Source organism: Denticeps clupeoides, chromosome 8 (assembly GCF_900700375.1).
Source record: "Denticeps clupeoides chromosome 8, fDenClu1.1, whole genome shotgun sequence".
Taxonomy (NCBI): Eukaryota; Metazoa; Chordata; class Actinopteri; order Clupeiformes; family Denticipitidae; genus Denticeps; species Denticeps clupeoides.
Window position 1 is genome coordinate 13,361,973 of NC_041714.1, and position 19,727 is coordinate 13,381,699.

The window sequence follows — 19,727 nt, forward strand, 5'->3', positions numbered from 1 at the left end:
GACACTGACATGCCGAAGCAAACACGCAAACACACACAGACACACACACACACACACACACAGCACAAGTGACATCAACAAAAACTGGAGTATTCAGACAAACACAAATCTTTTAAACAGACATGCGCATCCAGGGACACAGACACACACACTCAGATCAGCCGGCAGTGACCGGTCCAGCATCCACCGCACCCTCATCCCACGGCTGTACGTTTCAGCACCCCCACCTCGAGGTCTGGCCTGACCTGACACCATATTGGCAGGTCATCATGTCCCACAAAACATGAAACACCTTAATAGCTGCACTTAACAAGCACTGACGAAGACAACATTCACTCATTTGAACCATTTTAAATCCTGCAGACAGTCCGGACACGCTTCACTCAAGAAGCTGAGATTATACTTTAACTTTTACCACCCAAGCTAAACTACAACTTAAAGCTATATAGCAATTATAATGCCATTAAATGGAAGACAGAAACCGCATTTAATATTTGACGAACATATTCATCAAATCCAGGCCGGGTGGAGATGGTGATGACACATCTAGTCCTAAACACATCACAGTGAAACAGTTGGTGTTTCCTCTCGTCATGAGTCATGTGTGAAAAGGGAGTCGCAGTGACACGATTGTGTCTCGTAGGGATCGGGCAGGTATGTATAAGAACATGCAGAACAGGATCTGTCCCAAGACAGACGGCGCCGGCAGGATGTTGCTCGCAGTGTTCCAGGAATGTATGTATTGACAGAGAAGGGAGATGAAGCCAAATGATAAAGCAGTAATCCGACCAGAAAACAAAACTGAGACACTTTGTGGTTTTTCACTTTAAAAAAAAGAAATAAATAACTGCGTTATTCGGGCCGTCCATATTTCGTGAAGGATTTGGTATTTCTAGCTGACATTTAAACATCCTATGCTTTCGGTTGGTGCCATCTGTGCATTCAAACCAGCCCACACACACCATTTCACATCACTCCCCACATCCTCCCAAAAAGCAAAAAAAAAAAAAAAAAGAAAGAAAATAAGACGTGGCTCTTAAATATCACTCTTATAACACACCAGATTCAAATCAATCTCATTTTATCATGTACGAGCTCTTCATCCCACTACCATCACGGCACAGATGATGAGCTCTTACTCTTACTGCTCGCACTACACATTTTATTTCATTTTGTAAAGATTTGTTTTAAAGTTGTATGAAGATGAAGAAGCTGGCAAGCAGCTGAATTTTTGATTTTACACAGTTGGTCCTTATTCAGGAGCTGATCAATTTTGAGGTCCATGTTTGCACCTTTTCATTCAGTGGTGGATCCCTAATTGTGTGCTATGAGGTTCTCCAAATTTGGCATCTACAGAGGTTAAAGGTCATCCTGATATTGTGCATAATTTTTACGTTAACGAGAAGACACAAAGGAAGTGTTTCAACTCATCTGTGGAACATGATCTCATGCAGCACTCTTACAGACAATGCATTATTTCATATATATATATATATATATATATATATATCATGTGATATGATTTATCATTTTATTTTTATATATCAAATGATAAATATATCATTTATATATCCTTTTATTTATTTTAGAGATATATATCATTATGTGATATATATATCATTACACATCACTACATGTTACCAGAGGGCACTTTTGTGTTTCTGCTGTACTCCCCCAGCCCTCACCCACAGTATTTCTTCACACGGCTGACTGCAACATTTGTACACGTCAAAGAAAACCACTTGAACTTTAACTGTCTGGTGTTTGAAATGTTCTGTTAAGAACATTTAAAGCATAAAAACGTTTTTAAATAATGGCACTACATACACATAGACAGCCTGTGCGCAGAGGACATTTTCACACAGCAGCCTGAATATCGAGCAACAGCTCTCACATGGAAGTCCACTACGGTTTCACTCTGCCTCAGCGCTGTACACTTTGCTGCATTTTTTTTCTCAGAGGCTCAAGTTTCATAGCCTTAATCGGCACACATCTTGTCTTATGTCATCCTCTAGTTTTCACTTGCTGTCACAATTTGGACATATTCTGCAGCAAGGCCTGGTATTTCAGCAGTGCACTTCTCAAATGGGCAATACACCGCATGGAAATTTTTCAATAAATTAATATGAAGAATTTAATATCATATATATTATGCACACAAACTAATATATACTTTTCTTAATTTTTTTTTTATACACATTATAATATATTTTCTTCGTTCCTCTCACAGCCTTCATATGCATGTATGTGGGCTTTGTTCTCACCGTGCAGGTGGTGACAGATGGTTCATGTTCAGCTCTTATTGATATTTTGTGTTCCATGATAACCATTTGCAACAGCTGAAGAGTTCGATGCAAGGCTCTCGCATCACTCCCGCTGCAGGTTCTCAGGCGACCTGCTTTTCTGAACATGTTCGTCATAACAAGACTGACAAATTCAAACACACACACACACACACACACACAGATTCTGAAACCAATTCCCATGAGTGTATGAGCACAAACTCAACTAAACCTAATCTGAACTAGACACTACTAGAGCCTTCTGTAATCCCAGCACCTCTAGTTCACAACAACTTTCTTTTTTTTACTCCCTGACTAATAGTGAAATAAGCGAGATAGTCGAAATTTGTTTAGACCCAAACCACAGAATTGAGAATGTACATGATGCACGATGTTTCATGCTGGAGGGCCCTGCAGGAGACGTCCAGGAGAGCCATGCAGAAACACGACAATCACAAATACAACAAACGCAGCACAGGCAAAAATGATAAAGAACACGGAATAATATCAATAATAACAGCAACACTAGAAACTAATTACTGATGCGGGACTGGAAAAAGACAGACAAGTCATTTCCCGGAAAATCAGAACAGCAGAAAAGAAACCAAACAATTTTTTTAACAGAACGCGAAATGAATTCCATCGTCACAAATGCAACCTACACGTGACAGTCCGCCGCCAGCACGACTTCTAATTTTGGCGGAGTACATTTAAATTCCACACTAGGCGCTCTTCCCCAAAAACCCGACGTGTTCATACGAGCACCTGCGTCTCCAGGAGCCGCAAAGGTCACCGGCGTCCTGCTCTTATCGCGAGAAACCACGTGGCGCCCTGACCTTCCCCACGCAGGACGTCCCACGCACACGCGAGAAAAAGGATACGAGATGCGCTCCAGGATCAGGAGCAATCATACATCTAATGGATGCGATGACTTAAACCACCGAATGGGCGCTTCGGATTAAAGACCTTTCAAGAACAATAATGCAGCCTGCGTCATGGAGAGATAAGGGGTGAAACTATATTTATTTTAGAGCTTTTGTAATTTGTGTAAAACGGTGCGTCTGATTTTATTATAAAAAAATAATAGCGCTAATTACCCTGTAGAAAAAAGGAAATAGGATATTTTTTACGGTGATATTAATTCTGGAGCGACATTGGGTTATGTCCACACCATAATTCTCTGTTAATGGAGGTTAATGACTGGTGCACAACACTACTGGGTGCAGATTATCACGAAAATAAACGTCGAAAAGCTGATGTCCCGTACATTAAAATATGAAAATAACTCAGCCAAATATCTAGTTATCAGACTTTCTAATATTACAAATGAAAAAAAATCGAAAAAAAGAATTTAGCACAAATCATGCGAGGCCGGAAAATCCCGAACTAATTTACTAAAATGGCGAAGTTTTAATCTTTCGATCGAACCTCCAGGATTCGTTGAAAAGCCAGGAGGGGAAGGTGCGGAGTCGCGCCGAACTTAAGCCCGGCTGCGTGCGTCGCGCTTCGGCTACAGAACGGAGGAGGCGACGGTGTCCGGCCGCCTCTTTTCTGCGTCTCTACTGCCGCCCCGCGTCCAGTATGTGGTACTACACACAACTTCACTTTCCAGTAGAACATGTTTCAGAAATTAACTGCAGAAAACTTAATTGGGTTCAACGATGCGATAAATTCGACAAACAACGTCTTTGCTAAGCCTTTATAATTCACTAGAACAAGCTGTTTCTTCACTGGTTTATGAAAGCTTTATGAAGATTATGCATAAAATTTACACTTTGCTTTATAAAGCACAGCCATTTGAACACAAAGGTCACTGAAACGTGACATTAACCTGAAGACCAGAGCACGTTTTTCAGGCCACATCGAGGTAGGCTTCTTTATTATGGTTTGTTGTCTGCGTGGTGACAGAGACATTTACAGTAAAACATCTGACACAAACAAGCGCGACTTCCAGTTAGTGATACCCCTGGGGGATGGTCTGGTAACCTGGTAACCATTTCTGTGACTCTGCTGGTGTTAAAAAAAAAAAGTCACAATGACGACGTGATGTCTGGTGACATCTACATGTCTAAAAAACGGTGTGGCCACTCAGGGTGTGGTGTAAGTGACGAATGTTTTTTTGGATTAAAAACTGTTCATCTGCTCTGCAGAGTGTAGTATAAAGTGACATCAGTGTGGGTTTCTTTAAGGGCCTTTTTGAGACATTTGCTGACTCTTACAATGACATACAGAAACATAGACAAATGACTCAGATAAATGAAGCCACTTCTTATACAGTAAGATCACAAGGAGAGTTACACAAACTAAAACCTGTCCAGATCCAAGAGGCAATTCACAAGTCCTAAAGCAGCATACTACACTCATCTGACACCCGTGGCATTAAACTTGACATTTCTAATTTGAAATTTTCAGTCATCAATACTTCTGGCTCAACTCAAGTGATGCGCATGCAGCTGCACCTGTGATGAAATACATTTATATTGCAGATAAAAATATTTACATGCAATGCACTCTGTTTTTTGTTAATGAATGTTCACTATTTAAGCAGTAATGCTAAAGGAAGTTGGGGGAAATTATATAGCTTTAAAATTGTTTCTAACATTCCTTTATATCTAAAATTTCATACACACACACACACACACACATATATACATACATATATATATATGTGTGTGTGTGTGTGTGTGTGTGTATATATATAATATTAGAAAGTCTGATAATAATTCAACATATGATAATAATTCAACATATGTCCAAAGGAATGTTAGAAACAATTATAATTTCCCCGAACTTCCTTTAACATTACTGCTGATCAAATAATTTGCTAAACATTCCTTAAATCTAATATTTTGGTTTACTTAAATTACATTTAAAGAAATTTTTAATAATTCGCTTTCAGATTTACCCAGCATTGTGCATTTGTTTAAATTCTAAAGTCTAATGTCATGTCTAGTTAAATATGATTGTGACTCATTAAAAAAAAAAAAAGATTTAATATAATCCTGATCTATCTTTTTCATGTTTCTTTACTAGTTCTAGTTATACATTCCCCTTATCATACTGGAAAAATAATAATTTTATGAATAATTGCTTACCTTTGTCTTTTTTTTTGCATATGGCATCTAATCATCATCTTCTCTTTTTATCTCATTTGACTAACATGTCTGATATGTGCCAAAAACAGACAGTCTGATAACTTACACTTTATGGTTGGTATAAGATATTATAATAATTCATAAAGATGAATATATCAAAAGAGCATCAGTTCACTCTGAATTAAACTGAGTAATGAAACTGCTCAAGATTTTTTTTTCTTTCTTTTTTGCACAGCAACAGAATGCTTAGTCATCTCTGACATGGCAGCCCACGCACACCCACGCTGCACTGCTTCGCACTCGCATTAGTTACCCCGTGGTTTGGGGAAACATGTCTGCTCATTTACAGTAAATGAGCAGCGTGGGGTTTAGACAAGAGTTGGAATCAAGGCAAAATGGAACATAGCAAGATGAAAAATAAAACAGAACTCACTCCACTACAGTTCCTGGTGCTGCTTCTCTCCTACCGGACACACTGAGAACATCCAACACAGTCCATCTGACTACCGGCATCCCCACTCAAAGTCCTCAGAAGTCTCAGATGCTGATAATAACTGATCATATTCATATTCCATAATTGCACCTTGAACCCAAATGCAAGTCACCAGCTTCAATGGTAATGTGTCCATCTGACGGTAACTAAATATGAATTTTAATTTGCGTCTGTCCACAAAACTACCCCTCACTGGGTCAGCAGGGGGGATGGGAACTGACTCGTTCCCACGCTGGTTTTGGACAGGGTTCTGTGAGAAAGACGGACTTCCTCATAATCATGATAAGCATCAACCAATAGCTGTAGTGCAAAGCTGCACAATAAAAAAATGACACATTCGCAAATAACTGGTATCTCATAATAAAATTATGATTTTAAGTGAATGTCCTTATTTATAACTACAAACGTCACATGACGATCGCCGCAGTCTAATGTCATGATTATCAACTTGTTCAGCCCTAATGCTCCATCCTGAGACATGAACAGAACTTGCAAGTTCTGCTGCAGAAGGTGCACAGAACAGCACAAATAAACCCCAACACCAAACAGATCAGGGCCACGCCCTCATCATCAGGCCAACAGTGACCAGAACTGCCTGCCATCTAGACCTCAGGACAGCATTCAGACTCACCCAGACGCACCAGTCCAGCACGGCTGACGCTACACTGCCAAACAACAAGGTCCTTCAAACAGGACAGTTTCAGACCAGATAGTTCAAAGAGACGAGTGTCAACGCCTTCACACAGAGGTACATGTCCCACACATACACACACACACACAGGGATCCATATGAGTCAGAGCGATAAAACAGCTAAAGGCTAACGGAATGGAACGGCCCATGCACTGCTGACTCAGCCACCGTTTCCTCTTCCAACACGACGCTCACAAGTTCCCACATTGCACCATGGCAGGCATTTTTGGACAATAAGACAAACCTTTATTAGACATGGCATGGATGAATGGATGGACGGATGGACGACTTATACAGGATGGAAGTGCTGTCACCGACCTCAGCGGACGCTGTGGAGTTGAATGATCACATCTGAGCGTTGTTCATTCATGTCAACACTCAGACAAACCGCATGGGTCTAATAATGATTAATCGAAACAACGGTGGCCTGCAGCGGGCTGGCGTCCTGCCCAGGGTGAGACCGATGACCCGGGATTGGATGCGGCCTCCGATCGGGCTCCAGGCCCCTGGTGTGGAACGTGAGTGAGCATGCAAGAGAGAATATGAGGTGATTGGTCAACATCTGGAGAAGGACATCCAAGAACCACAAATCTTCAACAGGTATAATGTTTTGAAGCACTATTCCAAACCCAACACCACTACATAAAAAAATCCAAGCCCTGCCAGGGAGAATGAGGGACAAATACTGAATTTATCGAAGCAGCTGTAAATGTAAGTCCCAAATCTGGTAGAAAAGACCGTTTGTATTCAGAATTTCCTTTAAAACGTTCAACCCTTCAGCCCCAACCAAGTATGAATGACAACACATTCAGAGTTATTTTATTGATTGTAGGTAATTCTAATAATTTTAGATACTGGCTCTGAGTCAAACCATAATTATAAATATTAGAACAAAGACATTCCAGTTTACATTGGACAAATTTTGCATATTTAACATAATAAGCCCTTTCATTTGATATATCCTTGTTTCGTGATATGCTCTACTATATATGTGTATCGCGTTTATAGAGGTGCCAGTATTTGAGAAGTTGTGCAGATCTCACGAGCAGCTCCTGAAACCAGTGACTAAAACCAGGGCAGTTTCTCCTCCCACTCCTCTCGAATCTGCACTCGTTTGGTGAATTTCTACACATAATGATCCCCAGCTTATTTGTTTTCGGTTTCAGACCAATCACACAACACCTAAAAAAACTGAGGCTATTTGAGGTAAGCGCGGGAAATGACAATACATGACAATACTGATTTCAGATGTCAGGGAATCTATTATTATAACCATAAGAACAAAAACAACCTCTAGAAAAGTGAGATAACTCAACAACCTTAACATCTGGAACTGCAGAGGATCCAGAGGAGCTCAGAGAGAACATTCAAACTAGAACATAGTTACGATGTTACAAGGTAGCAGCTCTCTTCTTGTAGACTAAATTAGATAAATCAGTCTAGAGCCAATCATGATGATAACCATGTTTGACTGTTGCTAAAGTTTTGACTGGCATGAAAGCTCCATTTGACCAAAAGATGCTCCTACTGAAGAGGCTCCTCGGTTTGGACCCCACTGACTACTGGCCATGGGATAGGATGACTGGTTTGGTCCAGATGATCTGCTAAAACAAATGTCTAAAAACCAGTATTCTAAAAGTTATCGCTGCAGTATTTTGTGATTATATGCAGCATTTAAAATAGTTAACGTTTAAAAGCTTAAAATGTAGTTTCCCAATGTAGTTGTCTGTGACATGATGATATAGTAATATGTGATGCCCCTAGTCCCTATAATCATGGTATTAAAGTTAAAACGATGAAGCTCTTGTCTTTAAACACATGCAGAATCACTCAGAGGAGAAACAGGATTTGGCACGTCCGGCTTATTTAACAGCTTCGTTTTCATCATTTAACTTCAGGCCAAGACAGAATAATCTTTGTTAAGATTCAGGTGGCTGTGACTGATGTTTCATGCCTTCAAACATCACCCTCACAGCCACACTGGGGGGAAGTGAGTCATGTTAATGTGCTCATCCCAAAATGAAGGTTCCCACGACACGGCTCATATCCGAGGATTTGGGAACTTCCTGTCAGCGCGCAACCAGAGCGGCAGCCCCCCCTGTTCACCCCGAGGGCTGATGGTGTAGAGGCGGCAGCCTGCAGGCCTACCAGCTCTGAGGACTGAGTCAGAGATCCATCGGGCAATCAGCGCATGAGACAGGATGAACGTCCATCTCTGTCAGCTCAGCAGGACTGAGCATGTCTAATGTCCCTTCATCTCCGTCCTCATCTGGGCTCACTATGAGTGATTCAGACGTTCTGAGGGAGCCGCTGATGAATCATCAGGGATACAACACCACCAGCCAACTTCAGCTCCTAACATTTCAATGACTGATGCCAGAGTATTGTTCCATTAGCTAAAGTCCAACAAGAGCAATGTTAGATGTTAATTAGGATTAATTAAACACTTATAGAGTATGAATTCATTAAAAACAATGACAGAGAACTGGCCTGGAGCTGGAGTTCATTAAAAATTAGTCAAGTGACATCTCATGTTACATCTGATGTTGTAAACTCAAAATCTATAGATTGTAAACTCAAAATCTATAGATTGTAAACTCAAAATCTATAGAAATCTAACGAGAATTACTGGTGTCTTCCTCTTGTAAGTCGCTTTGGATAAAAGCGTCTGCAAAATAAAGTAAAGTAAAGTTACAATGCTGTTTTTCTCCATTTTGACAGAAAAAAAGGCATAAAGGTCAGATTTTAGATGCTTAGTCATAAAAAGCAGTTACAGGTGAAGCAACTTTGACAGGGTTCATGAGTCGGAGGCTTTTTATCATCACTGCATGCAGAGGTTTCAATCTAAACAACTCAAAAAGAGGAAGTGTTAAGATAAAAAAAAAAGGTTTACATAACACAGTTGGATACAGACCATTTTAGACTTTCCAGTAGGTTCAAAGGTCAGCGATTCCAAAAGAAAGCTGGGATCTACGCCTTGAGAACCCTGTGAGAAATGGGCAGTGGTCCATTCTCACAAACATCACCATGTCGATGGATCCACCACACAAAGCAGTCAATCAATACTCTCCCATTACAACCCTCCTGGGAATTGTGTAACCCTAGAGCAGCTCAGCAAAACCCTGATCAGATCACCGCGACACAATGGGTGCCCCAAAGGATCAATATTTCCCGATAGGCTGCATTTATTCCACACCTGTCCCCTTTCAAAGCCAACTTGACGGATCCCACACAAACCAGATAGATTCACGCATCTCAGGCTTTTACTTTCTCTGCTACAGTTCACTGGGTTTGTTTAGACTAAGAAGTGAAAGTAGAACAGAGGATTCCCAGTATAGAACTGGAAACAGCCAGAACATTAGGACCAGGTGAAAGGTCATCGTGCTAAAGTGGCACCTCGCAGTAGGTGGGATAAATTAAGCATCAAGTGAATATTTTATGTTTTAAGTTGGAAGAAAAATTGCTCTCGAGTAAGGATTTCAGGACCAATTGGGATAGCACAAAATTTCTGTGCTTTTTTGAACACAAATTACATGTTAAAAACTTTAGGCAAAACCGTAGTACAGAAACTGCCCTACTGAATGTAGTAAAAGTCCTTCTCATATCATCTGACAAGGACTTTATCTCTCCTTATCTTCATGCAGCTTTACTTGTCGGAACTAAAATTGCTATCATCAATGCTATCAAAAGAAAGAAAAAAACAGAGTTCCACAGGGTTCAGTGCTGAGCCCTTTGTTATTCTCATTGTACATGCTGCCTCTTGACCAATTAATTCATAGTCATGGAGTAAACATTCACTTTTATGCAGACATTTTTGTTAAGCCAGAAGTTCACCACCTATCTAAGATTATCTAAAGGACTTCAGAGGCAACTTCCTTATAACTTCCTTATACTCAACTCCAATAAGTGTGACGTTTTGGTGATCAGTCCTAAAGGGGCAAGATGCAGATTAACAGAATATTGGATTGTGTTGATTTCTTAGCTGTTTCTAGTAAACCAATAAAATTTGTGTGACCTTTGACGCTGATCTGTTATTTGACTGTCACATTCAAAATATTTCCAGGATGGTGTACTTACACCTAAGAAATATTGCTAGGGTTAGTAAGTTTCCCCACCATCTCTACCATTTAAAATATTTAGACTGGACTACTGTAACTTTGTCTTTCTTGGTTGTTCTGCTGATTCCCTGAATAAGCTCCAACTTGTTCAAAACTCTGCAGCCAGATGGTAAGAACACATTACTCCTGTATTCTCTTCTCTACACTGTAGATTGTATAAGTACCGTATTGACTTAGATTCTGTTTCTCACTTATAAAGCTTTGCATGATCATACTCCAGTATATCTTATTAACCTACTAGTCTCTCATAAACCACCATGATTCATTTGTTCTATGGGAGATCGCTTACTTGCTGTCCCCACTGTATGCAAAATCACTTCAGGAAATAGAGCGTTTGCTTATAGAGCCCCAAAATCATTCAAACAGTCCAAGAAATATCAGACACAGTTTCAATATTAAAAAAACTACTTATAGAGTCAAGTTTTTACCAACAATCCCTTCATTTACATTTAAATTTACAGCATTTATCAGACGCCCTTATCCAGAGCAACTTACAATCAGTAGCTACAGGGACAGTCTCCCTGAAGCAACTTAGGGTTAAGTGTCTTGCTCAGGGACACAATGGTAGTAAGTGGGATTCGAACCCAGGTCTTCTGGTTCATAGGCGAGTGTGTTACCCACTAGGCTACTACCACCCACCCTTCATCATAATGTAAGTAATGCTGCAGTAGTTGGTGCCACCAGAAATGTGTAACCCTCAGCTCACCATTTGTCATTCTACGAACACAGCCTTCTCTTTTCTTTATCTCTGACCAACCACACCCTTGTGAATGGTAAATCCTTCCTGTAGATTATTCTGGTGTGGAGTGATTATGTGGCATTTTTGTCCACCATGGATTACCCAGTTTGGCCCTAACAAGCCATCTCTTAGAAGTCTACAATAGTCCATAGGCAATTCTCTGGAAAATAAAACCAAAATTCTAAAACAAATTCAGTATTATTTGCACTTTTATTTGACCTATTATTTAAGATGGGTACTCAGATAATGTGGAACATCACCTAATTTAAATGTATTTAAAGGTTTACTTTACTTTACTTGGCAGACGCTTTTATCCAAAGTGATTTACAAGGAGAAGACACCAGCAATTCTCATTTGGTTTCCATAGATTGTGAGTTACAAAACTAAGAGCCCTGATAAGGCCTAACTTGTCAAGAAGCAGACATTTGAAACACGGATATCTCCCATGACATAAACGTTTTACTAATTTCAATGAAATTCAAAGCAAATTATTATCATAAGCCAAGTTCTGTTTATATATGTCATATTGAATAGTGCATCAGGCTTAATTAAAATATTCATACAGTGCACCACATTTTAGTACTGGCTATCATTTAACAGCACTTATGTAGCTTTTAGACCAGTGACATTGTTGTCCTGTGCAACACTCCATCTTAGTTGCATATAATGGTATTGCATAAATATTATTTTATTGAAGTGTTACACAGTTTTGACACCCATTATACACTGAAATATTTAGAGCAATAATTTATGTTTATCAGTTACAGGGACAGTCCCTCTGGGGGGTTAAATGTCTTGGACACAATGTTAGTAAGTGGAATTTGAAACTGTGAATTTGTGGCTTAGTGTCTTACTCACTAGGCTACTAGATCAGAAGTACATAACTGGATAACCTCTATATAATGTCATTACCCTGTTGTATTTCTCTCAACATCCCAGGGTAGTCCAGTGCTGATCAGAGGAGGGTGGGTTCCCCTTTCTGAGCCTTGGTTCCTCTCATCGTTTCTTCCTTTTCCTGGTCAATGTCACATTTGGCTAGTTCAGCTGGGACCTTCTGATGGTCTAATGTGAGGTGCTTTGTGCCAATGTACACTGCAAAAAGCACTATACAAATAAAAATGTACTAATTGACTAAGAAGGGAAACACATGACATTAGGACGCACTATGAGACAAGCCAGTGGGGGTGGCATGAAAGTACGTTGTAAATCGCTCTGGATAAGGGCGTCTGCCAAATTCCTTAAATGTAAATGTAATTGTAGTGTGACGTTTGGGTTAATGTTCTGCTGAGAAATCCTGGTTCCTATATTCATATGGATGTCACTATGAGATGTACCAGCTACATAAACATTGTAGCTGGCATTCCCTGATATTAGCAGGATAATGCACCCTGTCACTATTCTCCAGATCTCAATTCATACTTACAGAGGTCTTGTGGGGCAGTGGTGGCCTAGCAGTTAAGGAAGTGGCCCCGTAATCAGAAGGTTGCCGGTTCGAATCCAAAGGTGCCACTGAGGTGCCACTGAGCAAAGCACCGTCCCCACACACTGCAGAGGACAAATATCACTGTGTGCTGTGCTGCTGTGTATCACAAGTGACAAATCACTTCACTTTATATTATTAGAGAAAAATGGGGACCTAATTTGGTCAAAATGTGAAGGCTGAGCAACGTACAACTAGAATAAAAGATGTTGTGCTCACTTGCTCTGCCACAGATTCTGCTGGAAACCATGAGGTTGGTGCATTGCCCAAGCAATATTCTCCTCCTCCCCCACAAAATTCCTATAGATCTCCATGTTTTGAGCCTGGTCCATTGGGATTTCAACTTTGTGACCCCAATTACATGAACCTTTAAATGGATTCAAACCCATGCCAGCTTCTGTGCTGCTGTTCTGTACTCATTTTACCAGTGATACAAGAAGCATCAACAGTGCACCCCTGTAGGTCTGAAGAAATGTATAGGAAACACATGCAATTGGCTGCCACCCCCTTTTTTTTTTTGTTCCATGGTTGCATGAAGTCAAGCTGCATTTTCAGACCCTTCAGCAGCTAAAAGCTAACAAACATTATGTAGCAAGAGCTATGCATTTTGCCACTGGAATACTTATTTTAATGTTTTGAGGTCAATTTATTGGAACAGCAACACCAAACCTGCGTAAAGATAATAAGATGTCACCTGACAAGACTGGAGAGCAGCTAAGGAGCAGATTTCTGCATCTTATTTATTTCCTGCCTAGGCCAGGACATTTTATAATGGACTTTTATAAGACAGACAGTTGTGTTCAGTACGCTCTACCTGTAGAGAGGCCAAAATAAATAAATCCAATAATAATGTGCATCCACTTCCCCTCATCCAAATACAAGATAAATAAAGAACAATTTAACCAAAGTGTGATTGTAATTAAGCTTGTTATTGCCTCTGTGAAACAGGTCTGCTGTCTACAGTGGCAGCCTACGCTCAGCAAAATGTATAGTCTTTGCTGAGCTAATACACTATGGATATTACATATATGTAGATATTTAACTGGCACTACATGCTCTATGTCATGTGTACACTGTAAATATTGGGTTTTTTTTATACAGGCTTGTATAGGGGTTCAGTTGTAAAATTATAAAATGTTTTGCAATACAAATAAGCAACAAAGCTAATTTCTGGTAATAAAGTGTAAAATGTGGCTCATTTAATTGCATGCTAGACATTTTATGGTGGGGCCTGTAGTTTAAATAACCAAAAAATGACATGTGTCCTTGTGTAGAGTCTAAGGGTTGTGTGTTTGTGTGTGCGTGTGTGTGCATGCATAGCAGGCCAAATAGACCCTTGAGGATAAAAGCTGAGACCCCTAAATGAGACGTCAACTTTACTTTATTCAGCAGAGCCCCCTACTGGCTGTGCCTAGATCTGCTGTTTTTAGCTGGGTTGTGGGTTAAAACTAGGTACAACATTTTATATAAGATAAAAAAAAAAGTGGAAGTGGAAAAGTGGATCAGCAGACACCCTGAATTAAGTGAAAGTGAAGAGATTGTTGTTATGATGCACATCAAGCACAGCACACGGGGCAAACATTGAAATCTGTCCTCTGAATTTAACCCATTACCTTAGTGAGCAGTGGGCAGCCATGCCCGGGAACAGTGTGTGGAGATGATACTTGGCTCAGTGGCACCTCAGTTCAGAATTCAAACCGGCAACCTTCTGACCTTAATGTATCACATTTATCTAACCTGAAGCTGCCAAGTCCTTCTCCAAACATGGTTAATTACTGTAGATTTGGCCTACTTACTGTGGCCAAATCAAATTCACATTTAAATAAATACAGTCTAGAAAAATCAGATACTTATATTAAATATTTTTGGTCTCAAAATATGAATTACCAGACATTCATCATTTTGCTATGGGCCCTGGGCCTTGATGTTGGAGAAGTTGAGAATCCCTGATCGAACTTAAATCAGAGAATCTGCACCTGCACCATGCAGCCGCTAGATGGAGCCCGACGCGTTTCCAGCTTTAACTCCCCTGCTCCGCTTTCCTCCTCAAGGTCAGAGCACAAGGTCAACTCTGCTGACACGAGCACTGAAAACGGCTAGAAATGTGCATAGTGCAGCACAAACCATGTCATCTACATATCTGCCACTAACATCATGACAAACTATTAAAAATTACATGTACAGTAAAAGAACACACAGAACAAAAAGGTGTCACCACCGTAAGCTCATTCTGGCATTTTATTGCATTGCACCAAAGCCACAAAGCTTTAAAAGAACAGCCACACATGTAAAAGCCTGTTCTGCCACATCAGAAGATGTTAAAACAGAGACACTGAAAATAAATAAATAAAGAATGTCTGACTCCACACGGCATATCTGAATAAGCACAATAAATCCTGCCTTTTGAGACGAATTTTTTATGAATGCAAGTTTCACTGCTACCACTTCCGCTACTCTGAGGCCCACAATGGCAGGTTTTACTGGAAACCAGAGTCGTGTGACTAAAAGTGGACGTGGGGTGAAAAGAGTTTAGGTGAAATGGTAACACACTCGAAACTGTTGCAGATGTTGAGAGATTCTGAATGTCTCAATTTAGTCCAGCCGCTGAGACAAGAGCGCTTCACGTGTTAAGAGAATGACGAGGACGTTCGCTCTGGTTTGTGTGCGAAACGAGTCATGCAAAACGTGCTGGAATACGTTTCCGTGTGGCCATTCAAATCACGGGCCTCTCCTCTGCGGCCGCAGGCAGAAGTGACTCTTGGTCTCTAGAGGCTCCGCGTCCACATGAATGGAAGCGTGAGAGAAACGGGAATGAAAGGCGTGACCTGAAATTCTGGGCCCCTAAAGCTGACCTTGCGGTCATGGGCCTGGTCACAAGATCAGGACCCGGCCAGAGGACTTATTTCCCAGGAGACCATCATTCGCAAAAACGGCAGGTACAGTCATAATAATGCTGCAGTTATGATCATTCTAATCACCCACGTGACCTCACGCAAGCCCACGTCACAGGGCGGACGACTTGTATCTTTTTGAAAAGCAGAAGAGGAAGAGGAAGTCTCAGCCCGCACGCTTCCTCTCCTCATCCTCCGCCAACCGTCCAATCACCGGCCAGCGGTGTCCTATTAAAATGCGTGGATTTTATGCGTGGGGGGGGAAAGGGGGTTCGGGATGCGGTCCCGGTCCGGAAGGGGGGGGGACATGCCCAGAACTTTTTTTCGTTAATAAGCGTATAAAAAGAGGGAAATCTAGTGAAAGAGACAGAATCATATTAGTAAATGGACGTAACGTGCAGCAGCGTGAAAGAAGGGCGACTGGTAAAAGTGCTTTTGCTACTTACCGAGGACTGTGCGGGGCCGCGCGCGGTAAATCAATTCGGACAGAGAGTGTCGCGCGGAGCCTGAAACTTCCGAAAGTTCTCAAAATAAAACAAACCACGAAGCAAGTGTCGAGGAAATAATGACGATAATTAAAACAAAAATAATAAATGAAACTGTAGTAGCGAAATAAAGCGCGCCGCCCGTGTAACGCGACTCATTCATCGCCGTGGGCTGCGGGGAGTGAAGCGGCGCGACGCGCCACTCGCGCAGCTGCTGGTCACACCCCCCTCGACCCGCGAGGCGTGGGAGAACGCGTCCTCCTTCGAACGTGACCCCGGGCGCGGCGCGTCTCGGGAGGGGACACGCCCACCCGGCAACTCGCGGCGTGGACGCTGGGTTCCGGGCTGCCCAGAAACACCGCGTTCGTGGCGGTTCTGCTCTCTCGTGCTCCGTGTATCTGTGGAACCGGCGCCCATCACAGCAGGTTGAGGTTCATGTCTGCATGAGACCGGATCAGACTGCCTTCCCCTCCACCCGGGTGTTGCTTAATCGCATTCCCAGATTGCACAGGGCTGAAGCATTTCCTGAAATTCCTCCCACGGCCTGCGGAGGGTTGAAAACACACGGGGATGTGAATGGGGTGCGCAAAGGGTTAATGCCGAGCCTGTGGGTTTTGGGGCCACTGCAGCATCCTCTGTAATCTGAGCGCCAAGGAGACCAGATGGTAATTAAACGTTCAGATGTTGAGACGCATAACACGAATAGGGACATTTCTCTCTCTCTCTCTCACACACACACACACACACACACACACACACACACACACACACACACACACACACACACACACACACAGCTCCATGGAATTAGTTCTAACTCTGCCACATCCGGCACAGTGCCCTCATAGACTGTGGCACGGGGCGCTTCCTGAATGAGCCCTTCTTCTGCTCCACCACCGCAGAGGAAGTATTAGAGGGGAAGACGAAAGCCATCTGATTTCAACACGGCCAGGAGAACGGGCCGCTTCCTCTCTCTTTCAGATGTGCGGAGAGGCCGTTGTCTGGAGAGCGGGGGCGTGGTGGTGTGTGGTCGGTATTATTTACAGAGGAATGTTCCTGAGCAACAGTAAACAGTGGCGGTGCTGAAACAGGTCTTGCAAAACAGAGAGAGGCTGATCTTTATTCCTTCTGTGTAGTTACAATACAAACCATGAGTAGGAATATTTTACATGCTGTAATGACAGTTCAGTTTTGAGTTTCTGTGGGGGGGGTGTTGGATCAGGGTGTCATAAGGCAGCAGGGGGCAGTGGAAGCCCCATGCCAAGCAGCAGTGGACTGAGGCTCTGGACGGCCCGAACAGACACCCCCAGCTGACAGCACTTCATAAGCAGCTCTGGGAACGAGGCGCTTCCTACAAAAGACAAGGAGAGTCAGAGCGAGAGCGGGAATGGGGAAAGATGTGACACCGATGTCACAATATTTTCAATATACTTAAGGACAACAGTCTACGGTACAACCACAATATCACTTATCAAAGAATAAAATTTCTGCATATTCTATGACACATATATACAATGTTTTATACTGATATGATGTATAATATATATTCGCTCCGTTCTCTACAATCCTAATACCCCTTGTACACAGGATGTCAGTGGATGTCACAAAACCATTTGCATTTTACGGTGGTAGGGGCCTAGTGGGTAACACACTCGCCTATGAACCAAAAGACCCAGGTTCAAATCCCACGTACTACCATTGTGTCCCTGAGCAAGACACTTAAACCTATGTTGCTCCAGGGGGGGACTGTCCCTGTAACTACTGATTGTAAGTCGCTCTGGATAACGGCGTCTGATAAATGCCGTAAATGTTGTCCAGAGCGACTTACAGTAGTAGTTACAGGGACAGTCCCACTGGAGCGACTCTGGGTTAAGTGTCTTGCTCAGGGACACAGTGGTGGTAAGTGGGTTTGAACCTGTGACTTCGTGGTCCTCTGGTTCATAGGTGAATGTTTTGCCCACCAGGCTACCTCCTCCCTTCAGATCAGCATTTTAATTCAAGCATTTTGATGGGGGGAACTGGTGAACATTTCGCTCTCACGTGCAAAATATATCATTTGAAGAATTGCTGTGTGCAGAGGACCTTACCCTCCAGGTCGGCAGAGGTCATCTTCCTGAAGCTGGGGAGTGAGTGGTACAGCAGGAAGCTGGCCAGCATGTTTGCATCGGTGCCCTCACCCAGAGTCTGGCCTTTTAAGTATGCCCGGAGCAGGTGACTGTTAGCTACAGGAATTCGCAGAGGGGTGTCAGAAATCGATCTTAAAACCTAGACAGCACATATTTACCCCTCCTCTCTGAGGAACGTGAAAAAGTGCAGTTAAAAAAAGTGACCCGATTTTATTTAAAAGGGGCACGTCTGGTTTGTGGTCGTAACCCATTTCCCTTTGCGTGTTGCAACATGTTCCTGGCCTATTTTAATCCTGTTCTGTTCACGCTGGACCAGGACTGCTTGATACCTGTCGGCAGTTCATACCGAAGGTCCAGCTCTGAATGATATGAATGACACAGGACTGGGAGTACCTGGTATGGAACCGTGTGGAACTGGACTTTTGACAACATTTCAGCGATGCTTTATGAATGGGACTTGCTTTGCCGTGGCGCTCACCAGAAAGCCAGCAGTCGAGGGCGGAGCCGATGGCACTCTTCATGACCGGGAGGAACTCTGAGCTGAGCAGAAGGCCCCGCCCCTTCCTGTGGGGTGAATTCAGTCTGCACTGGAGCATGTGGCTCTCGCACAGCTCCAGCACAAGCCTCATTTGGCCCAGAGCAAACGTCTCACACACCTGGCCCTGCTCCACCCCACTCACCGCCTGCAAAGGATACAACAAAAATGCACAAAATTAAATATTTATTTGGGTGAGGGAGGCATCATCTGATGCATCAGATTAAAATGCCCCAAGCCAGTAAACACAAATATAGCACCTGATGCTTTATGCAGATAAAAGTGTTGCAACAGACAACTTTAAACACTGAAAACGTTTTGCTGTCAATGGAGACGTATGAGGTTGAATGTGCAGCCGCCACTGGACAGCGTTTCACTTTCATTACAATCTCATCTGCAACTCGCAGGCCGCAGGCACGTCACTAACTCTCACCTGGTCGATGGCCACGTACGTGGGCAGCATCTCAGGGTTCTCCTGGGTCACGCACTCGTACAGGATGGCCGAGAACAAAGTCTGTTTCTGTGAGGCCAGAGCGAGAAAACAAATTTAAATCAACAGTTATCCAAGCAACACAGAAGCAAGGGTGGAGTTGTCAAGCGGACATCTCCCATTTCCAGCGGGATAAGAAGCTCTTTGTACTGTACTGCGCTCACATGCTTGTTGTTCTTGGAGGGGTTGCAGAAATACTCTGCGAAGGAGAGCAGGGCAGTGTCAGAGGTAAAGTCTGAGATGGCCTCGGGCTGCGTGGGAGGAAGAGATAACAGTCTGATTTTTGGCCTCAAGCATTTTTT

At 42.5% G+C, this 19,727-nt stretch overlaps 1 protein-coding gene across 2 annotated transcripts in view; it reads right to left on the reverse strand.

Annotated features, from left to right (window-relative positions):
* Positions 1-17,366: 17,366 nt before the first annotated feature.
* Positions 17,367-19,727, reverse strand: part of anapc1 (anaphase promoting complex subunit 1) — a 30,265-nt gene continuing 27,904 nt past the window's right edge. For both annotated transcript variants that reach the window (XM_028988881.1, XM_028988882.1), the window contains 5 exons: positions 19,590-19,676; positions 19,369-19,455; positions 18,879-19,083; positions 18,362-18,496; positions 17,367-17,625 (listed from right to left, as the gene is read on the reverse strand). In XM_028988881.1, the coding sequence (XP_028844714.1) occupies positions 17,501-17,625; positions 18,362-18,496; positions 18,879-19,083; positions 19,369-19,455; positions 19,590-19,676 (639 nt within the window). In that variant the 3' untranslated portion in view covers positions 17,367-17,500. The remainder of the gene's footprint in view (positions 17,626-18,361; positions 18,497-18,878; positions 19,084-19,368; positions 19,456-19,589; positions 19,677-19,727) is intronic.